Consider the following 25,104-nt stretch of genomic DNA (forward strand, 5'->3'; position numbering starts at 1 on the left):
AGTACCAGTTGCGCGTGCCCTTCTGACGACTGCTCGTTCCTCAAGGCATGTCGTCTCTCTAGGTCGACGGCTTTCTTCTCGACGCTGTGTTCGTTCATGGTTCATCCATTCCTGCCAACTCGTCGAATAGTGGCATCGCTTCTGTTCAAATGTCGAGCGATTCGCCGAATATTCCAAGATGTTTCCTTGAGCCCAGGAACACGTTCACTATCAAATGTTGATATCTACGTATATTATTCACGCGCCTATCAGCGAGGCGCAGCTACTGTCCAACTGAGTACACGGACATCGCGGCATCGTCATGCCCTTTGTTAACTGTCATTGTCAGCAGCACGGTCAATCCGCGCTGCCAGCGGCGGCAGGATACCAGTGATGAACCGTGAAATTACTTTCAAAACCCTTTTTTTTTAAGAATTTGCATTATTTACTAGCAATTCATCAAGAACATTAACACATTTAATCACACTATGTGAGCGTGGAAGTAGTTGCCAGGGAGTAACTGAAGAAAACAAATCAAATTTCTTTCAAAAAATGGAAATTTTATTCCTAAAAGCCGTCTTTTTTTTTAGAAACAGATATTTAAAATTATTATCAGAAAGGACCCTCTAAATATCAAGTCACAATTTGTTCAAAGGCAGGAAGAACAAATTTTTTTGACTGCATGAGCTTTGCCACTCCCTTTTGACACGGCTGTAGTCACGACCGCTCACAACAACCTCTGAAATACTACACTGGTGCAAATCTGCAACACACCAGATAACTTTAAACTAAAAATTTTAACAACTCACACAAGCACATAAACTATGCACCCGGTAGGAGGGATGCAAATGGCACAAAACACTAACATTAAAAGATTAACTTGCCACCGAAGGTGCAACTTGATTTTTAAAAAACTCTTACGGTGGAAGGGTGGCAACTTTATATACTAAAATGACCATTTAAATAAAAACCCATGAAATTCAGACTTACATACAATGTACAACATGCTCTACATTACGCATATACCGCCTCTCAAGGTGTTAGGCAAGATAAAAGCATATTTCAGGAATTCGGCATTTACACCTTAAGCAATAAACTCGTTAACACCGAAGCCGACAAACATGACAGAGGCAGCTATTAACGTACGGCAGACCGACAGACAGACAGACGGACACTAACTGCCTAACAAATGCGGACGGTAGACAGACGAGGAAGCTGGGGACGAGAGACTGACCAAGAAAACAAGTAGAATTTAACAAGTAAATGAAACAACATATCACGAATCACTTAACTTAAAAAAAAACTGCGATGTCTGGCGAAGACCTGGCGCAGCACCCCCAAAACGTTCTCCCGAATCGTCCGCTGTCAGCCGCTTCAACGGACGCAGGAAGGCGCGCCGATCTCCCGTCTCACGGCGTCGCAGCTCGCACCAGCCAGACCGATGTCGTGGGTTGACTCCTGTTGCTCTCGTGTCGGCCACGAAGCCACTACCCCTGGCTATACGGCTCTGCCCACTGGACTGACGTGGCGACCTCACATGCGCCGACGCTCCGACCAACCGATCGATCCAACCGCCAATGACCATTGCCTGAACAAACTCGAGCAGACTGGCGGCCTAACACATACTAGCACTACGGACGACAAACAGACACTGACTGCCCCAGACTGACCCGGCTGACCAACTGACCGACTGGCGACCTTATCGCGCCCCTTAAATGCACGTGAACAGGCAACCTTTCCCCTTTTCCACCAGAGGAGACATCAAAGCTGCGATTGCCACAGCGGCGCCACTGCCAGAAACGGAGGGCGACTGCTTCACACAACGCGCTGCGGCGCGCTCTTCAAAACAACAAATTTTACCACGGCTCATATTCCAAGATGTTTCTTTGAGCCCAGGTACACGTCCACTCTCAAATGTTGACATTTACGTATATTATTCACGCGCCTATCAGCGAGGCGCAGCTGCTGTCCAGCTGAGTACACGGACATCGCAGCATCGTAATGCCCTTTGTTAACTGTCATTGTCAGCAGCACGGTCAATCCGCGCTGCAGCGTTACACGTTCATCCACTGGCCGCCAAAGTTTACTATTTTACATTTTCCGTCGATACCTGCATGAATATCAATTTTTGACCAATTTGCATAGCTCCGTGCTGCGTTGTTTCTGTTTCAACTTTTTATTTATTTATTATCTTAGAGTATGTCTCATAAGGTACATCTAAAACTCATGGCCCTCTGTACTCACTAAACTCTGAGCAACCTCTTTTCTTAAAAATAGTAACGAATTTTGCTTGGGACTACTCTTGGGGGATTCTACGATTGTTCCAGTGCACATTAACGTGCGATATTTAATGTTGCTATTTTCATTTCCTTTTCCTGTTTATTAATCTTATGATGTTAAGATGTCGTACTTTTTCAGTCTTGCATGAAACGCAAAATATTATAAAGAAAATTAAAAGCTAACGTTTCCCATATTTGTTTTTTCCATTTTCAGCGCACAAGAACGTAAGACTCTTCATAACACACGGCGGCCTGCTAAGTACGCTCGAAGCTATGTATCATGGTGTACCAGTGATCGGTATTCCTATATTTTGTGATCAAGAACTCAACATGCTTCAAGCGGAAGCCAAAGGATACGGGCTAAAACTCTCCTTTAGCAATATCACGTCGGATACATTCTCTTGGACAATCTCGGAAGTGCTCAATAAATCACGGTAAGTGTACGTTTTAAACAACACGCTTTTGAGTACATACATGCGACGTGATGTTAAATTCAGATTTACAAAAGATCCGCAAATTGTAATAGGCAATAATCTGATGTGTTTCGTGACTAATGTTGGTCACTTATCATGGGAACTAGAGTAGATTGATTGATACAGTGATGGCGTTTTGTTTGGCCTACTACGCACATGTGGTCTGTTCATCCAGAATGAAACAGTAATATGCATATTTCCTTATTTGTCAACACTCCAGCGCAATAAATCGGTTAGTTACCTTTGAAGTTGTTTATCTAGTTTTAAGGAACTCTGCAGTTTTACGTAACTGTTTCATTCGATTTTCCGTAGGATTTTGGAACATATACTGTGTTCGAGCATTGTGAACTGTTTAGAAGAAAATTTTTGACAAATAGCCAACACGGATTCAGGAAATATTTTCTTTTGAAACACAACTAGTTATTTATTCTCGTGAACTAAAGAGTGCTACCGACAGGGGATGCCAAATTCTCAGAGCTGCGACTGGAATTGTGATTTCCTGTTAGGAAGGTCACAGTTCGTAGTACGAGTAACTGACGGAAAGTCATCGAGTAAAACAGAAGTAATATCTGGTGCTCTGCTAAGAAGCGTTATAGGCCCTCTGCTGTTGCTGATCTATATAAACAATTTGAGAGACAAATCTGAGCCGCTCTCGTAGGTTGTTTGCATACGATAGTATTATTTACCGTCTTGTAAAGTCATCAGATGATCAAAACCAAATCCAGAATGATTTAGAGAAGATATCCGTATGGTGCGAACGGTGGCAGTTGATTCTAAATATTAATAACTGTGAAGCCATTCACATAAGTACTAAAAAGAATGCGCTAAATTTCGGTTACACAATAAATCACAAAAATCTAAAAGACTGTGAATTCAACTAATTACTTGCTGATTACAGTTACGAATAACTTAAATTGAAACGATTGCATACATAATGTTGTGTGGAAAGAGAACCGAAAACTGCTATTTATTCGCAGAACAATTAGAAAATGCCATAGGTTTACCAAAGAGACTGCCTACACTACACTTGTTCGTCCTCTTCTGAAGACGTTGAAAAAGTCCAAAGAAGAGCAGCTCATTTTGTATTATTGCAAAGCAGGGAAGGGAGTTCCGCAGATATGACACGTGAAATGGGGTGGTAGTCATTAAAACAAAGGCGTTCTTCGTTGCTGCTGGTTCTCCTCATGAAATTTCAATCACCTGCTTTCTTCTATCTCTATCTATCGCTCTAGCCTTAGTCACACTGATTGCGCAGGGTCGGCACTGTTACAATCGGATTTGGCATGTTACTTCCAAGGGGTGGCCAGATGCCCTTCCTGCAGCCACCCCGTACCCCCTGGGACGGAATCAGTGTACCCTAGCTGTCTGCATCTAGTGTAAATCATTGAATAGAGCAAACATAGTGGTTATTAATCCATCTGCGACATCTCAAAAATGTTAATCAAATTATTTTCTTGTGTAATCCTTGAACCATCTGCGACATCTCAAAAATGTTAATCAAATTATTTTCTTGTGTAATCCTTGAAAACTGACATGAAACTTTGTCACAATGCGTGAAGACAAAATCACCGACTGGAGTACAGATCACGATATTTGTTTCTTTTGGTTTATTTCACCAGAGGAGTGTTGCGGCATATTATGTCAAAAACATTAATTTCTACACTCCTGGAAATTGAAATAAGAACACCGTGAATTCATTGTCCCAGGAAGGGGAAACTTTATTGACACATTCCTGGGGTCAGATACATCACATGATCACACTGACAGAACCACAGGCACATAGACACAGGCAACAGAGCATGCACAATGTCGGCACTAGTACAGTGTATATCCACCTTTCGCAGCAATGCAGGCTGCTATTCTCCCATGGAGACGATCGTAGAGATGCTGGATGTAGTCCTGTGGAACGGCTTGCCATGCCATTTTCACCTGGCGCCTCAGTTGGACCAGCGTTCGTGCTGGACGTGCAGACCGCGTGAGACGACGCTTCATCCAGTCCCAAACATGCTCAATGGAGGACAGATCCGGAGATCTTGCTGGCCAGGGTAGTTGACTTACACCTTCTAGAGCACGTTGGGTGGCACGGGATACATGCGGACGTGCATTGTCCTGTTGGAACAGCAAGTTCCCTTGCCGGTCTAGGAATGGTAGAACGATGGGTTCGATGACGGTTTGGATGTACCGTGCACTATTCAGTGTCCCCTCGACGATCACCAGTGGTGTACGGCCAGTGTAGGAGATCGCTCCCCACACCATGATGCCGGGTGTTGGCCCTGTGTGCCTCGGTCGTATGCAGTCCTGATTGTGGCGCTCACCTGCACGGCGCCAAACACGCATACGACCATCATTGGCACCAAGGCAGAAGCGACTCTCATCGCTGAAGACGACACGTCTCCATTCGTCCCTCCATTCACGCCTGTCGCGACACCACTGGAGGCGGGCTGCACGATGTTGGGGCGTGAGCGGAAGACGGCCTAACGGTGTGCGGGACCGTAGCCCAGCTTCATGGAGACGGTTGCGAATGGTCCTCGCCGATACCCCAGGAGCAACAGTGTCCCTAATTTGCTGGGAAGTGGCGGTGCGGTCCCCTACGGCACTGCGTAGGATCCTACGGTCTTGGCGTGCATCCGTGCGTCGCTGCGGTCCGGTCCCAGGTCGACGGGCACGTGCACCTTCCGCCGACCACTGGCGACAACATCGATGTACTGTGGAGACCTCACGCCCCACGTGTTGAGCAATTCGGCGGTACGTCCACCCGGCCTCCCGCATGCCCACTATACGCCCTCGCTCAAAGTCCGTCAACTGCACATACGGTTCACGTCCACGCTGTCGCGGCATGCTACCAGTGTTAAAGACTGCGATGGAGCTCCGTATGCCACGGCAAACTGGCTGACACTGACGGCGGCGGTGCACAAATGCTGCGCAGCTAGCGCCATTCGACGGCCAACACCGCGGTTCCTGGTGTGTCCGCTGTGCCGTGCGTGTGATCATTGCTTGTACAGCCCTCTCGCAGTGTCCGGAGCAAGTATGGTGGGTCTGACACACCGGTGTCAATGTGTTCTTTTTTCCATTTCCAGGAGTGTATGTATCTGGTAGCGGGATCTGCCTGACAAAACAGGTAAATCGCCATGAAGCTACTGTCAGATGCCAATGTAACTTCATGCACATACGCAATATTGGCAGGTATGTAAATTATAACAATTGCAATTTCCTGTGACAGGTAGAACGGCCATCAGAGCGCATTAAGAGTGTTCATGTTTAGCATTCCTACCTGGGCTGATAGTGTATAAGGGGTGCGAACAAGTCAGATGTTGAGAGATCACTGTGGAAGACATGGAGATTCCACGTCCTCTTGTGAGGCAGTATTAGCAGCATCTGACATAATTTGAAAGGGGTCCTGTTGGGAGTCCCCAGATTTGTGTGGCATTCGACTGTGACAAAGGCCAGATATTAGAATTCATCAGGGTCCCGGTGACCACGTCTGACCACCGCATGGCAGGATCACCATATTATGCACTAAGCACATGTAACCCCTTCACATGTGCGCCTGCCATCCGGGAGCAAGTAACCGTCTCCCTGAAACATTCTGTGTATTCCTCCAAGTTTGGTCGGCGACTAGCAACAGCGCGACTAGAAAATTACTGTCCCACGTGTACGCTGCTCTCTGGTACTGTCTCTGGTAAGTTCCTATGGCAGCAAACTGCTGAGCTCATTGGTCCCTAGGATTACACACCACTTAATCTAACTCTAACTTACTCTAAGGACAACACCCATATGAATGCCCAAGGGAGGACTCGAATCTACATCTACATCTACATTTATACTCCGCAAGCCACCCAACGGTGTGTGGCGGAGGGCACTTTACGTGCCACTGTCATTACCTCCCTTTCCTGTTCCAGTCGCGTATGGTTCGCGGGAAGAACGACAGTCTGAAAGCCTCCGTGCGCGCTCTAATCTCTCTAATTTTACATTCGTGATCTCCTCGCGAGGTATAAGTAGGGGGAAGCAATATATTCGATACCTCATCCAGAAACGCACCCTCTCGAAACCTGGCGAGCAAGCTACACCGCGATGCAGAACGCCTCTCTTGCAGAGTCTGCCACTTGAGTTTATTAAACATCTCCCTAACGCTATCACGGTTACCAAATAACTCTGTGACGAAACGCGCCGCTCTTCTTTGGATCTTCTCTATCTCCTCCGTCAACCCGATCTGGTACGGATCCCACACTGATGGGCAATACTCAAGTATAGGTCGAACGAGTGTTTTGTAAGCCACCTCCTTTGTTGATGGACTACATTTTCTAAGCACTCTCCCAATCAATCTCAACCTGGTACCCGCCTTACCAACAATTAATTTTATATGATCATTCCACTTCAAATCGTTCCGCACGCATACTCCCAGATATTTTACAGAAGTAACTGCTACCAGTGTTTGTTCTGCTATCATATAATCATATAATCATACAATAAAGGCTCCTTCTTTCTATGTATTCACAATACATTACATTTGTCTATGTTAAGGGACAGTTGCCACTCCCTGCACCAAGTGCCTATCCGCTGCAGATCTTCCTGCATTTCGCTACAATTTTCTAATGCTGCAACTTCTCTGTATACTACAGCATCATCCGCGAAAAGCCGCATGGAACTTCCGACACTATCTACTACGTCATTTATATATATATTGTGAAAAGCAATGGTCCCATAACACTCCCATGTGGCACGCCAGAGGTTACTTTAACGTCTGTAGACATCTCTCCATTGAGAAGAACATGCTGTGTTCTGTTTGCTAAAAACTCTTCAATCCAGCCACACAGCTGGTCTGATATTCCGTAGGCTCTTACTTTGTTTATCAGGCGACAGTGCGGAACTGTATCGAACGCCTTCCGGAAGTCAAGAAAAATAGCATCTACCTGGGAGCCTGTATCTAATATTTTCTGGGTCTCATGAACAAATAAAGCGAGTTGGGTCTCGCACGATCGCTGTCCCGGAATCCATGTCGATTCCTACAGAGTAGATTCTGGGTTTCCAAAAACGACATGATACTCGAGCAAAAAACATGTTCTAAAATTCTACAACAGATCGACGTCAGAGATACAGGTCTATAGTTTTGCGCATCTGCTCGACGACCCTTCTTGAAGACTGGGACTACCTGTGCTCTTTTCCAATCATTTGGAACCCTCCGTTCCTCTAGAGACTTGCGGTACACGGCTGTTAGAAGGGGGGCAAGTTCTTTCGCGTACTCTGTGTACAATCGAATTGGTATCCCGTCAGGTCCAGTGGACTTTCCTCTGTTGAGTGATTCCAGTTGCTTTTCTATTCCTTGGACACTTATTTCGATGTCAGCCATTTCTTCGTTTGTGCGAGGATTTAGAGAAGGAACTGCAGTGCGGTCTTCCCCTGTGAAACAGCTTTGGAAAAAGGTGTTTAGTATTCCAGTTTTACGCGTGTCATCCTCTGTTTCGATGCCATCATCATCCCGGAGTGTCTGGATATGCTGTTTCGAGCCACTTACTGATTTAACGTAAGACCAGAACTTCCTAGGATTTTCTGTCAAGTCGGTACATAGAATTTTACTTTCGAATTCACTGAACGCTTCACGCATAGCCCTCCTTACGCTAACTTTGACATCGTTTAGCTTCTGTTTTGTTTGTCTGAGAGGTTTGGCTGCGTTTAAACTTGGAGTGAAGCTCTCTTTGCTTTCGCAGTAGTTTCCTAACTTTGTTGTTGTACCACGGTGGGTTTTTCCCGTCCCTCACAGTTTTACTCGGCACGTACCTGTGTAAAACGCATTTTACGACTGCCTTGAACTTTTTCCATAAACACCCAACATTGTCAGTGTCGGAACAGAAATTTTCGTTTTGATCTGTTAGGTAGTCTGAAATCTGCCTCCTATTACTCTTGCTAAACAGATAAACCATCCTCCCTTTTTTTATATTCCTATTAACTTCCATATTCAGGGATGCTGTAACGGCCTTATGGTCACTGATTCCCTGTTCTGCGCTAACAGAATCGAAAAGTTCGGGTCTGTTTGTTATAAGTAGGTCCAAGATGTTATCTCCACGAGTCGGTTCTCTGTTTAATTGCTCGAGGTAATTTTCGGATAGTGCACTCAGTATAATGTCACTCGATGCTCTGTCCCTACCACCCGTCCTAAACATCTGAGTGTCCCAGTCTACATCTGGTAAATTGAAATCTCCACCTAAGACTATAACATGCTGAGAAAATTTATGTGAAATGTATTCCAAATTTTCTCTCAGTTGTTCTGCCACTAATGCTGCTGAGTCGGGAGGTCGGTAATAGGAGCCAATTATTAACCTAGCTCGGTTGTTGAGTGTAACCTCCACCCATAATAATTCACAGGAACTATCCACTTCTACTTCACTACAGGATAAACTACTACTAACAGCGACGAACACTCCACCACCGGTTGCATGCAATCTATCCTTTCTAAACACCGTCTGTACCTTTGTAAAAATTTCGGCAGAATTTATCTCTGGCTTGAGCCAGCTTCCTGTACCTATAACGATTTCAGCTTTGGTGCTTTCTATCAGCGCTTGAAGTTCCGGTACTTTACCAACGCAGCTTCGACAGTTGACAATTACAATACCGACTGTTGCTTGGTCCCCGCATATCCTGACTTTGGCCCGCACCCGTTGAGGCTGTTGCCCTTTCTGTACTTCCGTCGGGGGAAGCAGCGCGAACCGTGGCAAGGCGCCTCGTACCAATCGGCTACCCCGCGCTGCTCGTACGCTGCTGTTTACATCAAAACTTAAACGGCTCCTCAATAATACACCATTCTCTTGGTCATTATATTCCTTTTATTATTGCTCCTTGGTACGCGTTTCGCTTTAACACCGTCTTTTGTGGTGGCATGCTTCAATAACATTTTATCGGTTTGCAAGCCGTGTCACTGCGAATAAAACATTCGAGCTTTTGATACCTATTCCCAACTTCGTCAGCAAGATCTGAAATCGCTGACAGAGCTGACACGGTGTTCTGCTAGACATGCAATGGTAGCAACTGGAACCTTCCAGAGAGGAATAACACATGCAGGGAAGGCAAGTTGAGTAGTTCATAGCAGTCCATGCTGCTGCAGGACCGAGTGACGTTAGATGGCTCGGAATTCAGTGGTTTCCACTCCTGATGACGATGGCGGGGACAGCTATCGAAAACTTGAGTGTTTTATTTGAAGTGACACGACTTGTAAGCTGAAAAGCTTTTATTGGAGGTTTACGTTCTTGTTTAAATTTTGCATGGAATCCTGCTCTATCCCCAGTCAAACAACAGCCACATCGAGTTAATGCTGCCTCACCCATTGGTTATGAAAATCACTATCGATAGCTTCTGATGTAGGTTACCTTGGTTGTACAGTGGTGTTAATGCTTATGGTGTGTGTGTGTATGTGTGTGTGTGTGTGTGTGTGTGTGTGTGTGTGTGTGAGTGTGTGTTATCTTTCTGCATATTCTCTGTATACCGAGGTTTTAAATTTCCTTGCACAGCAGTCGCTTGTTATATTTGTGCCTTGAAAATGTCAGGATGTGCACCTGGTGAAATATGGGTGGTTATCGACGACGTTTTCGGCTGTATTCTGGCTGTATTCTGGTAAGTTATCTGAACATCTTTTACGTTGAGAGAAACTGAAGTTTCATCGAATGAGCTCTCTGCGAGTAGCACATAAAAAAGGACGGAATGAGGGTGCGTGGTGCCTAAGGCACTGGCCTCGTATGGGGGCTTGACCGCTAGAGGTCACCAGAGGTGGAACCGCCACTACAAGAGGACGCGGGGAGTGTTGTGCTGTTACTAGAGAAGGAAGGAAGGAAGGAAGATTATTGTTTAACGCCCTGTCGACAGAGACGGAGCACAAGCTTGGATGAGGGAAGGAACCATCCTGGCATTTGCGTCAGTTGATTTAGCGAAATCAGGATAGCCCGACGCGCAATTAATTAGCCGTCCTCCTGAATGCGAGCCCAGTGGGGTAACCACTGCGCCACCTCCTTCGGTGTTGGTACAGAAGCAGTAATAGCAGAATGGGCCAGTCAGGAGAGCTCAGTTGCTTCGTACATGGACTAGTCATCGGGTGCCACATGAGCGACAGATCAATCAGGGACATACTTCTAAATCTGTTCAAGTCGACTGCTGATGATGTGATTGCGAAGTGGAAACACGAAGGAACAACAACAGCTGAACCAAGACCACACATTTTTCACGGGCAGCGAGGCTTGAAAAGGTGAAAGAAGCGACAGAACTGTACACTGCAAAATTGGAAATGAATGATTTGGAGCGTTGAATCAAGGTATACCACGTTGCAATCCGATGGGAGGGTTTGGGTTTGCGAATACCTGGAGAACCTTTCCTGTAATAATGTGTAGTGCCAACAGCGAAGCAGGGGGGAAACCTCCCCATCGCACCCCCCTCAGATTTAGTTATAAGTTGGCACAGTGGATAGGCCTCGAAAAACTGAACACAGATCAATTGAGAAAACAGGAAGAAGTTTTGTGGAACTGTGAAAAAATAAGCAAATTATACAAACTGAGTAGTTCATGGCAAGATATGCAGTATCAAGGACATTAGGAACGCAGGAGCGCTATGGTCTCGTGGTAACGTGAGCAGCTGCGGAATGAAAGGTCCTTGGTTCAAATCTTCCATTGAGTGAAAATTTTAATTTTTTATTTTCAGTTTATGTGACAAACTCTTATGTTTTTATCACTTTTTTGGGAGTGATTATCACATCCACAAGAAAACCTAAATCGGGCAAGGTAGAAGAATCTTTTTACCCATTCGCCAAGTGTACAAGTTAGGTGGGTCGACAACATATTCCTGTCATGTGACGCACATGCCGTCACCAGTGTCGTATAGAATATATCATACGTGTTTTCCTGTGGAGGAATCGGTTGACCTATGACCTTGCGATCAAATGTTTTCGGTTCCCATTGGAGAGGCACGTCCTTTCGTCTACTAATCGCACGGTTTTGCGATGCGGTCGCAAAACAAAGACACTAAACTTATTACAGTGAACAGAGACGTCAGTGAACGAACGGACAGATAATAACTATGCAAAAATAAAGAAAGTAAAATTTTCACTCGAGGGAAGACTTGAACCAAGGACCTTTCGTCCTGCAGCTGCTCACGCTACCACTGGACCACGCTGCTCCTGAGCTCACACTCTCATGATGTTGCCTATGTGGTCCATGGACTACTCAGTTTGTATATTTTGCTTATTTTTTCACAGTTCCACACAACTTCTTCCTGTTTTCTCAATTGATCTGTGTTCAGTTTATCAAGGCCTATCCACTGTGCCAACTTATAACTAAATCTGAGGGGGGTGTGATGGGGAGGTTCCCTTGTTAGTAAAGCACTAAATGTGGCCAGAAATAAACACATTTTTCAGCATTGTATACTGGATACAGTAGATGGACATTTCAGACACGATGATTGACTGTATCACCATGACGATTCATCATGCCATAAAAAGGCATTTATGAGGTCATGGTTTGTGGACAATAACATCCTTGAAACAGACTGGCCTGCCCACAGTCCTGACCTGAGCCCAATGGAAAGTAGTGGGGCGAAGTGCATACAGGTGCTGTCTGCACTGTTGGCAGGTTTCCGATTATGTTATCGAAGACATCATCGATGAAGTCGTCGTGTAACCTTATCAGTTTTCCCCTACCTCTACAACATCGAGGGCCAATTGTGCTATGTATAGAGTGGAAGGAAATTAAGAAATGGTATGAAATTCAAACCAGGCAAATAGTACCAATGGTTTTCACTCAACCCTCTGACATTACACAACACTTGCTCTGAGTATAAAATAGCGGGAAATTCAGAAATCCATGATGCCCAATTGTCGTAATTATAAAATCCAAGATAAGCAATTGTTCTTCTGTGTTTCTCTCAGCACTGTGACGTCAGAACACGAGCTGGCAGGTCGTTTGAGCTAAGAATAGATTCTAAGATGGCCCATCTGGGGCTATGGGTGCAGCCTGTGTGAATGTTGGACTTCATGTGGTCTAAGTTTAGACTCCAATGTGGTCACTGGGTTTTCTACAGCTCTGTGACATCAGAATCCAAGAAGATTATCCGTGATGCAGATCCTGGTGATACAGGCGCAGTCTGCATAGTTTCCAGGTCACACATACTAAAAATAGAATTCCTAATGGTGCAACCTGCATGGTTTCCAGATTTCATATGGTGGATGGGAGTACTTGAGTCTTTATTTAAACAAATACTACATGCACTACGACAAAAAGCTCTCCACAGTATGCACTGACATAAGACTCCAGCACGGCACCGACTATATTGTTGTGAGTGCCTGCTTCAGCAACCGACCGCAGAGTACTTTCTGCTGGAGCATCATGGTCGTGATGTCCATCTGCGGTGTGTCAGGACGTGTAGGACATTTCAACCCAGGAAACGGCTTAGCAGACTCTTACACAGACTCATTCGTAGTAATTTAATCGTACTCGAACTTTAGAACAAGATAACAGCTCATGCCCACCAACACTTTGTGAGATTATGCACCAACCTCTTCATGGAAGTCTGTACCATACTGATCTTAACTGATATAAAGTTATTTTCAATCGTCAGAATATCTGAAGCATTGAAATGCCCGAAAGCTGTCTGTGACTATTGGAAGGTGATGCTGTTTCCAGCAATATGAAACCCCAAGCCAAAACCAGAATGCACGAATATCCAACTTTCTAGATAGAGACACAGACAAGAAGCATTCGGGTTATTTTAATAATTTTCTTTCGATGTGCACAGCACAGCTGTTTTTAGGAATACACACCACCACGCCAATGCTGGGGCAGCACTATTAGTCGTTTCATTAGGAATGGCGGAAAGTGGCGCTATTTCTACAGAGTCACAAAGTTTCTGCAGACTGTTACTGATACACTTAGATATGAAGTATTCCGTACAAGCAGTATCATAGATTTTCTCGAGTCCAATCTTCTACAAAATCAAACATATCGTCTACTCACCTTCCCAAATAAATGAATCTATTACGGCAACTTTCACTCATATTGCGATCGTTGTTGGAGTCTGGTTAACAGTTTTTGTAGTTACAGCTACAGTCAGTGTACAGTTTGCCAGTCACGATTTTTCATAATTCCGACAGAATGTACTATGTCATCAAAGTGTTGTCTAATGGTCGTCAGTGAAATGTGTTTCTTGGAGAGCTACACAGACCATCAGACTCGAGGAAACTATAAGGGAATCAAACTTCTATATAGAGACCACAATGGCCACACGTTTTTGGTAAATGACAGTATTACTCTGTAACTAACACATATTTTCGCCATAAATTGGCTTTGGTGTGATATAAATTCCACAATGACCCTATTCGTGGAGAGTTTTATGTGGTCAGTATGGTTAGTAGCACAAGTGAAGCGAGTGTCGTAGCATTTGCTGACAGCGATCAAAGTGCGCGCTTGAGGAGTATCAATACTTTCCCATTTGGAATGTCGTCACTTAGTAATAAATGCAATGTCCGAGTTATTCACAAGTCCAGTCCCGCCACAGACCATCCAAACTGTAGCCTCCAGTCTGGCAACACCACATTCTTTAGCCGAGAACTCTGCGCTCAGCCGTTTCATATGTGCTCCATGAACAGCATCTTTGCAGGCCAGCTGCGTGAGCGTAGACTTTCACAACTCCTCTGGAAGACACTCAGCTATCTTTGATGACACTTCTAGAGCACACATTCTCACTGTTTGGAATGTGGACGTCCAATAACTATCTGATATCTTAGCTATTAATAGACGCATGATCAGAGCTTTCAGTAACTTCGATGATGCAGTCAATGTGCTTACCGCTAATGCTGCAGAGCCTGCTGTCATTATTTTAGAGGCAGTGTGGCCACGGCTTTACATATCTCTAACTAACATAGGTTGTTGCTGTAGGTATGATTTGGCGCGATAAAACGTGTCAGTAGCAGTACAGAGTGATATGGCATTTATTGGTAGTGCTCACTTTCATGGTGAATAATGGGTATGCAAAAGTCTATTCCTGTAACAGCAAATGTTTTTCATGATTGTAATCGACCGACGGGGCGTGGGACTTCTACATGATTTCAGTGTGCGTTTTTGGTGAGTGTACATCGCAGACACATACATTACCAGAAAAAATTGGTACACCCGTTTAGAACTTTCCAAATGACTCAAGATTTATTGTTGCAACAGAGCATAGGGAGTACATGAAATGATTACATTTACATATCAATAGCGCAAGTGGTTCTGAGGTACCAGATATCGACCCAGGCTGCAACACCTATATTAGTATGTGGCGTAGCCTCCATGGGTGTCACTGCAGGCGCTGACTCTGGCATCTATTCGATCATATAGATGGCTAATACTGTCCAGGGATACGTTATGCCACGCCTGGTCGACATGTTCACGTAGCTGTGTAAGAGTTGTTGGCTGAAGAGTTGCATGAGTCGTTTCTCGACCTATCATATGCTACACGTGCTCAGTTGGAGAAAAGTCTGGAGATCGTACTCGCCCACGGAAGTTGCTGCACGTCTTGCAGAACACGTTGAGTTTCGGGCAGTGTGTGGGCGAGCATTATCCTGCTGGAACAACACATCCCATTTCTCCTGCAATAACGGCAAAAGAACGGGTCTAACAACATTCTACACTTAACCGAGCGCTGGTTATCGTCCCCTTCAGGAACACCATCCTGAACGAAAGTTGTAGCTTGTCGCATCCCAGACCATAAGGCCTGGGGTGGGACCAGTGTGTTTTGGACGAATGAAGTCTGCCTCTGCGAGAGGGCGCTCACCATATCTGCGTCGTACGCACAAGCGACCATCACTTGCGTGCAGCCAGCATCTCCTTTCATCGCTAAAGACCGCGGAGCGCCATTCAAAATGATCCTCTGACGGCACCAATCGAGTCGTGCATGTCGATGCTGTAGCCTGAGGGAAGAGGGGCTAGAGATGTGCGTGCTCTTAGTCTCACTGCTAATAGCCGTTTTGCAACAGTTTGTGTTGACATGTCTGGGCTTACAAGCTCTCTTATCTGTGCTGCAGTAGCTGTACGATCTGCCGCTGCCGCCCTTACAACACGATGATCCGGGCGAGCGTCTATGCTACTTAGATGTCCAGGACCTCATCCACGGGTGAGCAAATATTCACGTGACCACTGATGCAGGCATCGTTGTACAACTGACGCAGCACGACCAACTCATGTAGCAATTCTCCGACAGGACCACCCCACAACTGGGGAGGCCTCAATTTGACCGCTTTCAAACATGCTCAGTTGGCAGTAGCAATCACGAGTGCGTCTCCTTGGCATGGTTCCCTTCTTGCTTCAGAAATCTGCACCACGCTGAGCCTTCTGGCTGTGAGCATTCGATGTTAAAGGGTAGACACAGATGACGCTCTGGTAGCTATGCAAATACGCCATTCGCTGGTGGACGACGTTGAAACCATAATCAGTACATCTACTATCCCTAGGTGATATATGCCATCATCGGATCAAAATCGATGTCGTCTTTCAACATGTACTAACATTTTTCCTTTCTTTTGTTGCAGTGTATGTATGAGTGCACATCACATACATAAGATCAAAGTTTTATCTCTCGATTCGACATGACGATTCCTGTTAAGTCACTGTTGATGACATTGCTACTTCTCTAATTTGTCACAAAACGTAGAATCCATCCTAAAATGAGTAGCATTTTCCAATAAGAGCTGTACTTTGTGAAGTCAAAGACCGCTACCTTTATGCTTATAATGAGGACTTGGTGATGTACCTTTTTTATGGTACTCTCTTCTACAGTTGAACACCATGAACACAGGTAATCCATGGAGATCAATATCAACATCTTCTTCTTCTTTACATTCAGCGTTTGTCCCGCGTGCCTACGGGGTCCGCTACATGGGTCCGTTGTCTCCATTTCCCTCTGTCACGGGCTGCATCTACGGTGGATGTTCACGCATTTAAGGTCTTTATGAATCGTATCAGCCCAAAGGGTCTACTGCCGACGACTTCAAGTGTGTAACCCGCCTTGGCAATAGAGTCGTCATCGGCCCGTAAAACATGCCCAAGCCATTGAATACGACTCTCACGCATCTTGTCCTGGATTGGTGCAATACCAAACTGTTTCCTAATGCTGTCATTAGAAACGTGATCTAACTTAGTCAGGCCAGCTGTCCACCTTAGCATCTTCGTTTCCATTACACTTAGGTGGCGTTCTGTCTCAACTGTAATCGGCCAGCACCCACAACTGGTCGGATGACAGTACGATAGATTTTTGATTTTAAATTATCTTTCATCCTGAGGTCGCGAGTGACTCCGGTTGTTGCTCCCCAATTCATCCGGGCTGCCTGAGTTCTGGTGTTGACCTCTTTGGTGAGTCGGCTGTCAACGGTGATCGTGGAACCAAGGTACTTAAACTTACTCACACGAGTCAGATCTTCACCATTAATCGTGATGGTTCCCATTTCATGTCTGTCTGATGTCATGTACTCGGTATTCTTCAAATTAAGGCGCAAACCATTTTGCGCCTACCGGTAACTCCATTCTTGAGTTAGGCTCTGCAGAACAAGCTTGTTTTCTGCTGCCAGCTTCACATCGTCAGCATAAAGTAGGGTCTATGGTAATGGCCGGTTCAGGTCAGATGTCACGGTGTCCATTATGACAATGAACAGAAGTAGTGATAATGCAGAACCACAAGGAAGGTAAACATAAATACTTAATGGATAGGCCTTGTAAGAGTAGATCTGTATGTCTTGCTTAAGATAGTGGAACCATTACAGTGAGATGTGCTGTTCGTGATTTTGATCACACGATTGCAGACGAAGGTTTCCTAGCCGTCTGTATCAATTTCCATCTAACCTAAAACAATTGCTGCTCAGTCAACACTGTCGCTTTTCTAAGGTCACAGTTGTAACACGATGGAAGTAACGTGAAGGTCCTACACCCTGTTCATCGATTATGATCATGAAAACCGTTCGCAGTTACAAGAACAGACTTTGCATGCCCACTATTCCCCATGAAAGAGGGCACTGTTAATAAATTCTACGTGTCTTTCTACGAGTACTGATAAATTTCTATTACTCCAAAGCATTTTTTTAGTCATCAGTCTTCTAACTGGTTTGATGCGGCCCGCCACGAATCCCTCACCTATGCCAAAATCTCCATCTCAGAGTAGCACTTCCAATCTATAACCTCAGTTAGTTGCTGGATGTATTCCACTCTCTGTCTCTCTCTAAAGTTTTTGCCCTTTACAGCTCCCTCTAGTACCATGGAAGTTATTCCCTGAGATATTAACAGGTGTCCTATCATCCTGTCCGTTATCCCTGTCAGACTGTCTCACATATTCTTTTCCTCTCCGATTCTGGCAAAATTTCCTCATTCCTTACGTCACCAGTCCACCAAATTTTCAACATTCGTCTGTAGCGCCACATCTCAAATGCTTAGATTCTCTAATGTTCCGGCATTCCCATGGTCCATGTTTCACTACCATACAACGCCGTCCTCCAAACGTACATTCTCGGAAATTTCTTCCCCAAGTTAACCTCTACGTTTGATACTATTAGACTTCTCTTGACCAGGAATGCTCTTCTTGCCAGCGCTAGTCTGTTCTTGATGTCCTCCTTGCTCCGTCCGTCATTGGTTATTTTGCTGCCTACAAAGCAGAACTGCTTAATTTCATCTACTTCGTGACCATCAATCCTGATGTTCAGTTTCTCGCTGCTGTCATTTCTGTTATTGCTCATTACTTTCTTTTTTTTTCGATTTACTCTCAATCCATATTCGGTACTCATTCGACAGTTCATTCCATTCAGCAGATCACGTAATTCTTCTTCACTTTCACTCAGATCAGCCATGTCATCAGCGAATTGTATCATTGATGTCCTTTCACATTCACTTTTAATTCCACTCTTGAACCTTTCCTTTATTTCCATCATTGCGTCTTCGATGTGCAGATTAAACAGAAGGAGCGAAAGACTACATCCCTCTCTTACACACTTTTAAATTTGAGCACTTCGTTCTTGCCCGTCCCGTCTTATCATTCCCTCTTGGCTCTTGTACATATCGTATATTATCCGTCTGTCCCTTCCGCTTGCCCCTATTTTTCTCAGAATTTCGAACATCTTGCACCATTTTACAATGTCGAACGCCTTTTCCAGGTCGATAAATCCTATGAACATGTCTTGATTTTCCTTTAATCTTGCTTCCATTACCAGAATTGCCTCTCTGGTGCCTTTACATTTCCTAACGCCAAACTGATTGTCACTCAAACACACCCTCAGTTTTCTTTTCCATTCTTCCGTATATTATCTTGTCAGCAACTTCGATGCGTGAGCTGTTAAGCTGACTGTGCGATAATTCTCGCACTTGTCAGCTCTTTCAATCTTCGGGATTGTTTGGATAATACTTTATCGAAAGTGAGATGTTATGTCGCCAGACTCATACATTCTACACACCAACGTGAATAGTCGGTTTGTTGCCACTTCCCCAAATGGTTTAAGAAATTCTGATGGAATGTTATCTATATCTTCTGCCTTATTTGGTCTTAGGTCCTCCAAAACTCTCTTAAATTCTAATTCTAATACTGAATTCCGTATCTCTTCTAAATTGACTCCTGTGTCTTCTTCTATCACATCAGACAAATCTTCCCCCTCATAGTGGCCTTCGATGTACTCTTTCGATCAATCCGTTCTCTCTGCTGCATTTAACAGCGAAATTCCCGTTCCACTCTTAATGTTACCACCCTTGATTTTAATTTTACCGAAGTTTGTTTTGACTTTCCTATATGCTGATTCTGTCCTTCCGAAAATCATTTCTTTTTCGATTTCTTCACATTTTCATGCAGCTGTTTCACCTTAGCTTGCCTGCATTTCCTATTTATTTCATTCCTCACCGACTTGTATTTCTGTATTCCTGAATTTTCCTGAAAATTTTTGTTGTTCCGTCTTTCTACAATCAGCTGAAGTATTTCTCATATAACCCATGGTTTCTTTGCAGTTACCTTCTTTGTACCTAAGTTTCTCCTTGCAACTTCTGTTACTTCCCTTTTTGAAAGGTCCATTCACCTTCAACTCTACTGCCTACTGAGCTATTCTTTATTGCTGTATCTATAGCCTTAGAGAACTTCGAACGTATCTCATCATCCCTTAGTACTACCGTATCCCATTTCTTTGCATATTGATCTCTTAAACTTCACCCTACTCTTCATCACAACTACATTGTGATCTGACTCTGTATCTGCTCCTGGGTACACCTTACAACTAGTATCTGATTTCGGAATCTCTGTCTGACCATGATGTAATCTAACTGAAATCTTCCTGTATCACCCGGCCTTTTCCAAATATACATACTCCTCTTGTCATTCTTGAATAGAGTATTATTACAGAACTCAAATAGTGGTCTCAAGCCCATATTCTCCTGTTACCTTTTTTTCTATTTGTTCCCTTACAACCGCATTCCAATCTCCCATGATTATCAGATTTTCATCTCCCCTTATGCACTGTATTACCCTTTCAATATCCTCATATACTTTCTGTATCTCTCCATCTGGTATATTTGAACCATCGTTATCGGTGTTCGTTTGCTCTCTATTCCGATAAGAACAACCCTATAACTGAACTGTTCACAATAAGACGCTCTCTGCCCTACGTTCCTATTCATAACGAATCCTACTCCCGTTATACGAGTACCATTTTCTGCTGCTGTTGATATTACCCAACACTCATCTGACCAGAAACCCTTGTCTTCTTTCCATTTCACTTCACTGACCTCTACTATATCTAGACTGAGCCTTTGCATTTCCCTTTTCAGAATTTCTTGCTTCCCTACCACGTTCAGGTTTCTGACATTCCATGCCAGGACTCGTAGAATGTTATCCTTCCGTTGCTTATTCAATTTTTTTCTCATGGTCACTTCCCCGTTGGCAGTCCCCTCCCAGAGATCCGAATGGGGGACTACTCCGGAATGTTTTTCCAGTGGAGGGATGATCATGACATTTTTTTTTTCAATTACAGGCCACATGTCCTGTGGATGCGCATTATGTGTCTAATGCAGTGGTTTCCATTGTCTTCAGCATCCTCATTGCTGATTTGATTCTTCCACCTTTAGGGGCAGTTTTCTACCCCAAGCACAAGAGAGTGCCCTGAACCACCTTCGTCCTCTTTGACAAGGCCGTTGGTAGAATAAAGGTGACTTCTTATGCCGGAAGTCTTCGGCCGTCACCGGTACTGAGTATTAATCAATAGGTAAGCGCGGGGCGCGTTTCGAACCCAGGACCGGCGACGTTTGATTAGTAATCAAAAATGCTACCCTTAAACCAAGGGAGTGTTTCGTATACAATAATCTGTGTTAGTAAAAGATGCGGGGTGCAGCGATTACCCTACCATTAGCTGGTCGGAGCAGGCCCTGCTCCAATGGCGGCAGGCACACTGATCTCGTGACCGACGTTCTTGAAAACTCTGATGCTGAATCTATTAATAGCTAGGACATAACATAGTGCTAAGGTGCCCACATTCCAAAACTGTAGAAGCGCCACCGAAGGACGCTGAATGCCTTACGCAGCAATGGTGAAGGTCTGCCTTCACACGTCTCAGCTGCGATAGTACGAGTTATAGATTGGAAGTGCTACTCTGAGATGGAGATTTTGGCATAGGTGAGGGATTCGTTGCGGGCCGCATCAAACCAGTTGGAAGACTGATGACTAAAAATATGCTTTGGTGTAATAGAAATTTGTCAGTACTCGTAGAAAGACACGTAGAATTTATTAACAGTGCGCACTTTCATGGGGAATAGTGGGCACGCAAAGTCTGTTCTTGTAACTGCGAACGGTTTTCATGATCATAATCGATGAACAGGGTGTAGGACTTTCACGTTACTTCCATCATGTTACAACTGTGACCTTAGAAAAGCGACAGTGTTGACTGAGCAGCAATTGTTTTAGGTTAGATGGAAATTGATACAGACGGCTAGGAAACCTTCGTCTGCAATCGTGTGATCAAAATCACGAACAGCACATCTCACTGTAATGGTTCCACTATCTTAAGCAATACATACAGATCTACTCTTGCAAGGCCTATCCATTAAGTATTTATGTTTACCTTCCTTGTTGTTCTGCATTATCACTACTTCTGTTCATTGTCATAATGGACACCGTGACATACATGGCTACACTCCATACAAATACTTTCAGAAATGACTTCCTGACACATAAATCGATACTCGATGTTAACAAATTTCTCTTCTTCAGAAACGCTTGGCTTGCCATTGACAGTCTACATTTTATATCCTCTCTACTTCGACCATCATCAGTTATTTTGCTCCCCAAATATCAAAACCCCTTTATTACTTTAAGTGCCTCATTTCCTAATGTAATTCCCTCAGCATCACCCGACTTAATTCGACTACATTCCATTATCCTCGTTTTGCTTTTGTTGATGTTCATCTTATATCCTCCTTTCAAGACACTGTCCATTCCGTTCAACTGCTCTTCCAAGTCCTTTGCTGTCTCTGATAGAATTACAATGTCATCGGCGAACCTCAAAGTTTTCATTTCTTCTCCATGGATTTTAATACCTACTCCGAATTTTTCTTTTGTTTGCTTTACTGCTTGCTCAATATACAGATTGAATAACATTGGGGAGAGGCTACAACCCTGTCTCACTCCCTTCCCAACCACTGCTTCCCTTTCATGTCCCTCGACTCTTATAACTGCCATCTGGTTTCTGTACAAATTGTAAATAGCCTTTCGCTCCCTCCTCAGAGCTACCCATTCTTCTTCTACTGTACTTCTTTCCCCCATTCCTGTCAATTGTTCCCTTATGCTCTCCCTGAAACTCTGTACAACCTCTGGTTCTTTCAGTTTATCCAGATCCCATCTCCTTAAATTCCCACCTTTTTGCAGTTTCTTCAGTTTTAATCTACAGTTCATAACCAATAGATTGTGGTCAGAGTCCACATCTGCCCCTGGAAATGTCTTACAATTTAAAACCTGGTTCCTAAATCTCTGTCTTACCATTATATAATCTATCTGATACATTCTAGTATCTCCAGGATTCTTCCATGTATACAACCTTCTTTCATGATTCTTGAACCAAGTGTTAGCTATGATTAAGTTATGCTCTGTGCAAAATTCTACCAGGCGGCTTGCTCTTTCATTTCTTAGCCCCAATCCATATTCACCTACTACGTTTCCTTCTCTCCCTTTTCCTACTCTCGAATTCCAGTCACCCATGACTATTAAATTTTCTTTTTCCTTCACTACCTGAATAATTTCTTTTACCTCATCATACATTTCTTCAATTTCTTCATCATCTGCAAAGCTAGTTGTCATATAAACTTGTACTGCTGCAGTAGGCGTGGGCTTCGTGTCTACCTTGGCCACAACAATGCGTTCACTATGCTGTTTGTAGTAGCTTACCCGCACACCTATTTTTTTATTCATTATTAAACCTACGCCTGCATTACCCCTATTTGATTTTGTGTTTATAACCCTGTACTCACCTGACCAAAAGTCTTGTTCCTCCTGCCATCAAACTTCACTAATTCCCACTACATCTAACTTTAACCTATCCATTTCCCTTTTTAAATTTTCTAATCTACCTGCCCGGTTAAGGGATCTGACATTCCACGTTCCGATCCGTAGAACGCCAGTTTTTTTTTCCTGCTCCTATCACATGATAATTTTATTAAATCCTCGATTCATGGTGACTGACTTACAGATATCTCCAGTAAGTCAACGTCTAAGTTGAACGTCCCTAAACCTTATCTTCACACACTACACCGTATAGAGCAACCTCTGCTCAACGGAAATCTCCGTACTCATCTCTTCCAGAATGACACTGATTTTATACTCATGTAAAAACAAACTGCTGCAGTCATTAACGAGTCAATAAGTGAATAAAGTTTGACCACTTTTAACAACATACAGATTTTTTAATTCAGCTGCTGCGGTATGTAACAGCGGCCTCCTGCAGTTGCCTGCTGTGCATATTTGCTGCTCATAGAAACGTTGCATAAACACCTCTCGTCCATGGAAGTAAGAAAAAAAGGAGAAGGCACTCTGACGACTCTATTCCTGTTTTACCTCCATAATAGACTTACACAATACGTTGTTTTGAAGCCAGAGTGCCGCCATCTTAAATAGCCCAAAGCACTAGCAGACTACTATTTACGATTGATTCGTGTTCATTATTTTGTCTTGTGTACACAACAACTGTTTTAAATACTAAAAATTACAGATTTACATGAATAACATAGTATTAATGCTTGTTTCCTTACTGGTACTGCTTTTTGTTCGTTAAATTTTCAGCTTTTAACTCGTATGTACAACATCTTTAATGCTCACTTTTGCATAAAACTTACCGACGTGTACTTTGCTAGCCCATAAACGTGTACAATGAGGGAAGACGCAAGTATCTTGTGATGTCAACGAACTGAACGACTGTAACTTCCTGGTAGATTAAAACTGTGTGCCGGACCGAGACTCAAACTCGGGAAAGCTGCGAGGACGTCCGTGAGTCGTGCTAGGGTAGCTCAGCCGGCACGGTTGCTCAGCGGGTTCGGTCAGAGGGTTAGCAACCCTCTGTAATAAAAAAACTGAGTTAACCGATCAACAACGAACTTAAACGTATGTCGTACGACGTCTCAGCGTGTTCGGTCAGAGGGTTAGCAACCCTCTGTAATAAAAAAACTGAGTTAACCGATCAACAACGAACTTAAACGTATGTCGTACGACGTCTCAGCGTGTTCGGTCAGAGGGTTAGCAACCCTCTGTAATAAAAAAACTGAGTTAACCGATCAACAACGAACTTAAACGTATGTCGTACGACGTCTCAGCGTGTTCGGTCAGAGGGTTAGCAACCCTCTGTAATAAAAAAACTGAGTTAACCGATCAACAACGAACTTAAACGTATGTCGTACGACGTCTCAGCGTGTTCGGTCAGAGGGTTAGCAACCCTCTGTAATAAAAAAACTGAGTTAACCGATCAACAACGAACTTAAACGTATGTCGTACGACGTCTCAGCGTGTTCGGTCAGAGGGTTAGCAACCCTCTGTAATAAAAAAACTGAGTTAACCGATCAACAACGAACTTAAACGTATGTCGTACGACGTATCAGCGTGTTCGGTCAGAGGGTTAGCAACCCTCTGTAATAAAAAAACTGAGTTAACCGATCAACAACGAACTTAAACGTATGTCGTACGACGTCTCAGCGTGTTCGGTCAGAGGGTTAGCAACCCTCTGTAATAAAAAAACTGAGTTAACCGATCAACAAGGAACTTAAACGTATGTCGTACGACGTCTCAGCGTGTTCGGTCAGAGGGTTAGCAACCCTCTGTAATAAAAAAAACTGAGTTAACCGATCAACAACGAACTTAAACGTATGTCGTACGACGTC

At 44.0% G+C, this 25,104-nt stretch overlaps 1 protein-coding gene across 1 annotated transcript in view; it reads left to right on the forward strand.

Moving 5' to 3' along the window:
* The window catches only part of LOC126202882 (UDP-glycosyltransferase UGT5-like), a 126,749-nt gene that overhangs the window by 95,411 nt on the left and 6,234 nt on the right, over positions 1-25,104 (forward strand). Inside the window, exon 5 of the mRNA XM_049936940.1 lies at positions 2,473-2,692. Coding sequence (XP_049792897.1) covers positions 2,473-2,692 — 220 coding nt within the window. The remainder of the gene's footprint in view (positions 1-2,472; positions 2,693-25,104) is intronic.

Source organism: Schistocerca nitens, chromosome 9, assembly GCF_023898315.1.
Source record: "Schistocerca nitens isolate TAMUIC-IGC-003100 chromosome 9, iqSchNite1.1, whole genome shotgun sequence".
Classification (NCBI taxonomy): Eukaryota; Metazoa; Arthropoda; class Insecta; order Orthoptera; family Acrididae; genus Schistocerca; species Schistocerca nitens.